The following is a 6,000-nucleotide window of genomic DNA, read 5'->3' as shown; positions in this document are numbered from 1 at the left end:
GAGCTGACGGGTCAACGGGCTGAGGCAGCCATGGCAATGCTGGAGGATGGCAGTCCTGCGGAGCTCGCACCGCATAGATGGTGGGCTGAGTGTGAGCAGAGGGGCTGCCAGACGACAGCGGTGGAGGAGGCAGGAGCGGGTTGGAGGCATTTTCGAGGAACGGGCACTGGAGAATCGGTAGCCCCCTCAGGGCTGGATGAGGGAACCAAGGACAAAGGAGGGCTGGACGGGACCAGCGGAGACGATGGAGAGAGGAGAGGGGGCAGTTCGATCTCCAGATCAGACTCCCAGTCTATGAGATATCCCTCCTCGTTTTGGCCCTTTTGTGGTGCCATACTCCACTCACCCTCAGCTCTGCTGCGATCCTCAGCACTGTTGCTCTTTCTAGCGATGGCTCGTCGGTCGCGGCGGGTTCTGGCTCTCCATCAGTGGAGTCTCCATAGGTCAGGATTGGCACTGGCGATTAATCCCTGGGAACCGGCGGGGAACGGAGATCCATTTTGCGCTAGTGTCCACTCCACAAAGATGGTGAATTCCGCTCTAGGGCCATCTTTGCGGTGTTGAGGCTGGCATCATAGAACGCACAGAGTGCGTTGTCCGGATAAGTAGTGAGATGGTCCATAGCCAGAAACAGTCTGGTATGACCCTCGAGTGAATTTTCCCCCTGCTCCAGCAGGAGGAGGATGAATTCAGGGTGAAGGAGAGGATCCATAAGGGCACAACGGAAAGAAAAACACTGGGAGAAAAACAAACAAAACGGAGGGGAAACACGCAATAAACTGTTTCAGTCAGTTCTTCTGTCACACTACTCAAGGAGTCAAGGTAGCCAGGAACGAGGAGACGAGGAATTCATGAAACGAGAGTCTTTAATAATCCGAATGGGGAACATAGAGCACATGGAAGACATTCAAGAACCGACAAACACAAACTGAAAGGACTAGGGCTTATAAACACAGGATAATTGGGGAAACACAGGTGCATGGAATAACTACTTAACAGGGACACAGAACACATGTGGAGGGAAAACACAACATAATGAGTCCAGGGGCATGACAATTTTACATTAAATTAATGAGAATTATTAATTAATATCATTAATATTTTAATTATTTTTTTATTTTTATATATTCTGTTTCCTCTTTCATTTTAGTTTTAGTAATTTAGTAGTTTTGTAATTTGTATTAGTTTTTATTTTTTATTTTTATTTTTATTTTTTAAATATGTCTATATACATTTTTATTTATTAGTTTAGGGGAGTTTATGCTTAAATGTCATGAAAAACAATAATGGCTCTTCAATAGGCAAATATAATGACTTCTTCTTTTGATTTGTGACTTTAAATACTTCCATATGTCATGAGATTCACCTGAGTGGATTTGTGCATATACAGTATTTGGCTCTTAGTAAAGGTTCTTGCTGAGGGAACGAACAGCGAGTCTTGTGGCTCTTAAATGTTAATGAAACCCCTCACCACCAACATGACCATATAAGGATGGGTTTCCTCTTCCCCTCGGCCTGGAAAACACAACAATAGAGGTCAATAGAAATGAATATCAGCTGTCTTATTTGCTCTCTCTCTCTCTCTCGGTCATGGATCAAGCTCTGCTGGACAATTATAGAAGAGAGGAATGTGAAGTGGAGCAATTAATGAGCTGAGACTTTGTACATTGCAGCTTTTGTAATAAAGAGGGCTTTTTAAAGGCATAGTTCGACAAAAAGAACCTTTTTTCAGTTAGTATTTACTCTCATGTCTTTCCAAACCCATATTATGTTATTTTTCCGCATGAAACACCAAATGAGAATTATTACATTTTAAATACACTCTTATTTCATTTCAATGGAGTTGAAGTTTTTTTTTTTTTTTTAATTGGTTTAGTTTTAGTTAACTATAATAATAACCCTGACATGCCTGCACGTACATGCACAGGACGGGACACCCAGATGAGTTCCAGCATGTCTCCTGTTGCTCCTGCTGGAGAGATTAACATGCAGAGCAGCACAGAACTCAGTGGGACTCACAAACAAACTTGAAAGGAGCTGAGAGAGGGACGTGGGGAGGGGGTGGGTAGCATTGAGGGCTGAAGAGAGTCCTGGAGTGAAAATCAACACAGCAAGATGGAGATGTTGCAAGCCAAACCAGTGAAGCAGGAGGTTGGGAGGCCAGCAGACGGGTGAGGGGGTGTACAGAGGGAGGGACTTCAGTGGAATGAAAAAAGGGAAGGTGAAGGAGAAGAATGCATGAGACTGAGAGAAAATAAACCAGAAGTCTGCTGGAGAGAAGATCTCATTCAAGACGTGAGCAGAAACCATCCAGACTGCTTTCAAACAGGTACGCTGATCATTTTTACTAGTTTTACTGATGCTGAGGCTACAGGTTGCCATGATGATCAGTATAATAAGAACTGTAATAGCGTGTTATTTTATGATGGGAACCACCCAAAAACTACAGCAGCTACTGCAGACTACTGTAAAACTTGGATCTTGGAATAATGGATAATTCTAAATAAATATATGCAAACTAATCAGTGTACCATTAAATCTTTTTGAGTGTTTTATGCATTTAATTGTATAATTTTTTAATATACTTTTAATTTTTAGTAACAATAGCCAATGTTATTTTAGTGTCATTGAAATACTAATATATTTTTTCAAAATATTTTAAATTTTTTTTTAATTGAAATATTTATTATAATGTTAACCCATTTTAATTCAGTGTAGTGTTTTATTAAGCTTTATTTATTGATGTAAGTTTGTTTATTTTTAGATATTATTTTGAATTCGTTTTTAATTAATTAGAAAATTTAATTTTCAAAACTGTAAATAAAACAAAGATACCATTTCAGTTTTTCTACGTCAAAATGTAATTCTTATTTCAATGTGTTACTTGCCATATCTTTGTTTTGTGAAATTTACTATCAAATTCAGAGTGAAAATTGTTTCTACACCTTTTTACAGTGAAGTTAAAGTAAATGAAAATGAGAAATGTTGTTTTAGCAGCTGGCTTACGTAAAAAAAATTACAATTCAATTTACATTGTTTATATTTAAATATTTGTCTATTTTATAATTAATTTAACATTTATTTTATTTCAAGTTTCAATCAATATCTAGATTCATTGGTTTTGCACATTGTATAATTGGGTGATTGTCAGGGTGATGTTATGAGCTGCTTTTAGCATATTGTTATGCTGTTGCTAAAGTGCTGCTTAGTCATAAGAGTCAATGCTCAAGTCTCTATTCTGGTTTATATATACAGTATGGTCTGGGTCCCTCCTTCAGCGTCAGTCTGTGGGTTTATTTCACCTATTTTGTCACACGCAGGTAAACATTGTTAGTCTGGTCACTTAATATCACCAGTAACTTTTATGTTGTTGCTGATCCAAGTATGTATCTTTATTCGATGTGAATTTTCAGCAAGTTGGCATCAATCAGGGGGCTGGGACTTCTCATTTCCTTTATGGCTTTAGTCGGGTTCCCACAGTAACTGTCAAGCGATGCAATGAAGTTCATTCCACTGCGATGTGTGTGAGCAGAGCCCGGTGTGTGTCCTGCATTAAAATTACATCCTCATGTTTGTCTTTAATTCTCTCCGGAAGGAAAATTCAGGCTGTTTGTTTGTTCATGCACAGAGAGAAACTGTTGAAAAACTGGTGGAAACAGTTTAAGGTGAACATGAAATGATGTTCATCACAGGGTTATTATGGTTAACTAAAACCATAAACAAAATGTTACCTTAAATAAAATAAAATACCTTTTTTTATTATTATTATTTCAGTTACTTGCAAAAGCAACATTTTTCATTTTCATGTGCTTTAACTTGGTTTACTAAAATAGCTAAAAATATAAATAAAATAAAAATTAATGAATGCTCTATAGACATATTAATATAAAACTAATAAAAAATGGGGGAGAAAACACAAGAAAATTACAAAAGCTTTAACTAAGAAAAAAAACGATAATAATATCTCAATGAAGATAAAATTATACTGATAAAATAGCATTTTATTTCTGTATTTTTATGTATTTCTTTAAAAACATTTTTAAAAACGTAACCTTAAAATAAAAATGATGTATAATGATAATGAGACCAGTTTTCAGAGAATATATATACAACTTAAGTGTTTAATTTTTGGTTTAATTTTTAATCTTTGCTTTATATATATATATATATATATATATATATATATATATATATATATATATATATACACACACACACACACACACACACACACACACACACAGCAAAAATAAAAAAAATGTATTTAAAAATGTAAAAAAAAATCTTGCTTTTCTATGTATATATATATATTTCCATATATGTATCTCTGTAAAAAAAATTTGGAAAAATATATATGTAAAAGCAAGAAAAATACACTTTCTCAAGTTCAATTTTTTTTATTTTTGTTTATTGCAATAACATATAATGAATCATTCAGAAGAGCAGGAGCTTGTATTAAGCACTTGACAGGGTCAGTTTTTATCTTATGTTCTTTAATTTGTTCTCATGTCTTGTTTAATTATGTTATGAATGAGTGGAGCTGCTAAAATGAACTTTAACTGTAACTTTATTTGTTTCAGGATCAAGATGTTGCTGGTGTCACCGGTCATGTCCCTGCTCCTCCTCTGTGTGATGGAGTCTGTCTGCACCACTTCTGTCAGTCCGTCACTGCATCAGCCTCCTCTCACACGTGTTCGCATTATCGAAGTCGAGGATGACTACGATGAAGAAAGTTCAAAGACGACGCTGTCCCCCCAGTCACCAGGGCTCACGACCTCTCGTGTGATCCGTCGACCTTGTGATTATGACCCCTGTGCAGTTCAAATGACCCCTTGCGAAAAGGTTTCAGCCCAGACGGGCTGCCTCTGTCCTGGGTTGACGGGGCCGGAGAAGAGACCCGAGGCTCCCAAGCTCCGGGAGGTGAAGCTGGATGGAACCGGTGAAGTGTTTGTGCATTGGTGTGCTCCTCGCTCCACCATCACCTATTATGAAGTCACACTGAAAGATGGAAACAAGAAGCTGCTTTTCGGAGAATATTTAAGAAATGGTGCCATACCTGGGCTGAAAGTTGGGGAGACAGTATGTGTGGCGGCCGGGAATGAAGTGGGACTCAGTGAGAAGTCGTGTGCACGATATGAGCCACCGCAACCTGACCAGGTGGCTCTGAGCGCAGGGATCATCGCGGGGAGCGTCGGCTTCCTGCTGCTGCTTTCAGCGCTCGCCGTTATACTGTGGAGACGAAGGACGTGTCGAAAAGGCAGGATGGGGGACGCCGAGGGCCTCGGAAATCCTTCATACACCAATGATGGAGCGCTATGATGGTGAAAACAAATGCATGGAGAATGAAACAAGCTGCAAAGAGACTGAGTTTTGTACAAGTGCGCAATTGGTCAAAAGACTGGAATAATAACGATTTTTTAATGTTTAGGAAAAAAGTATCTTCTGCTCACCAAGGCTGCATTTGTTTGATCTAAAATACAGCAAAAAAAAGAAAAAAAAAAAAAAAAGAAATATTATTACAATTTAAAATAACTGTTTTCTATTTAAATATATTTTAAAATGTAATTTATTCCTGTGATGAAAAGCCACATTTTCAGCATCATTACTCCAGTCTTCAGTGTCATGGTCCTTCAGAAATCATTCTAATATTCCGATTTGCTGCTCAAGAAACATTTCTGATTATTATCAATGTTGAAACCAGTTGTGCAGCTTCATAATTGTGTGGAAGCCATGATACATTTGATTTTTTAGGATTCTTTGATGAATAGAAATTTCACAAAAAGCATTTATTTAAAATAAATTAAAAATAAATAAATTAAAAAGTCTATTAAAATTTATTTTTTAAAAAAAATCTCAGTTATTCCAAACTTTTGACCTGCAGTGTATATAGTGTTATTATGCACCTGACTGAAAATAATGCTGTCTGTTTTAGGTCCACTACTAAACTGCTTTGATTGGTTCTAAATGATTTTTATTGTGAGATTGTGAGTGGTTTGAATG

General features: G+C 37.3%; 1 protein-coding gene across 1 annotated transcript; it reads left to right on the top strand.

Moving 5' to 3' along the window:
* Positions 1-2,172: 2,172 nt before the first annotated feature.
* LOC109060945 (LRRN4 C-terminal-like protein) lies at positions 2,173-5,533 on the top strand. The gene is made up of 2 exons (XM_042769872.1): positions 2,173-2,329; positions 4,581-5,533. Exon 2 carries the CDS (start codon positions 4,588-4,590, stop codon positions 5,317-5,319), a length of 732 nt encoding a protein of 243 aa, XP_042625806.1. The 5' UTR covers positions 2,173-2,329; positions 4,581-4,587; the 3' UTR covers positions 5,320-5,533.
* The last annotated feature ends 467 nt before the right edge of the window (positions 5,534-6,000 follow it).

This window comes from Cyprinus carpio, chromosome A14 (genome assembly GCF_018340385.1).
Source record: "Cyprinus carpio isolate SPL01 chromosome A14, ASM1834038v1, whole genome shotgun sequence".
NCBI classification, from domain to species: Eukaryota; Metazoa; Chordata; class Actinopteri; order Cypriniformes; family Cyprinidae; genus Cyprinus; species Cyprinus carpio.
The sequence above is the reverse complement of the archived record's forward strand: the minus strand, read 5'-3'. Positions and strand labels throughout refer to the sequence as shown.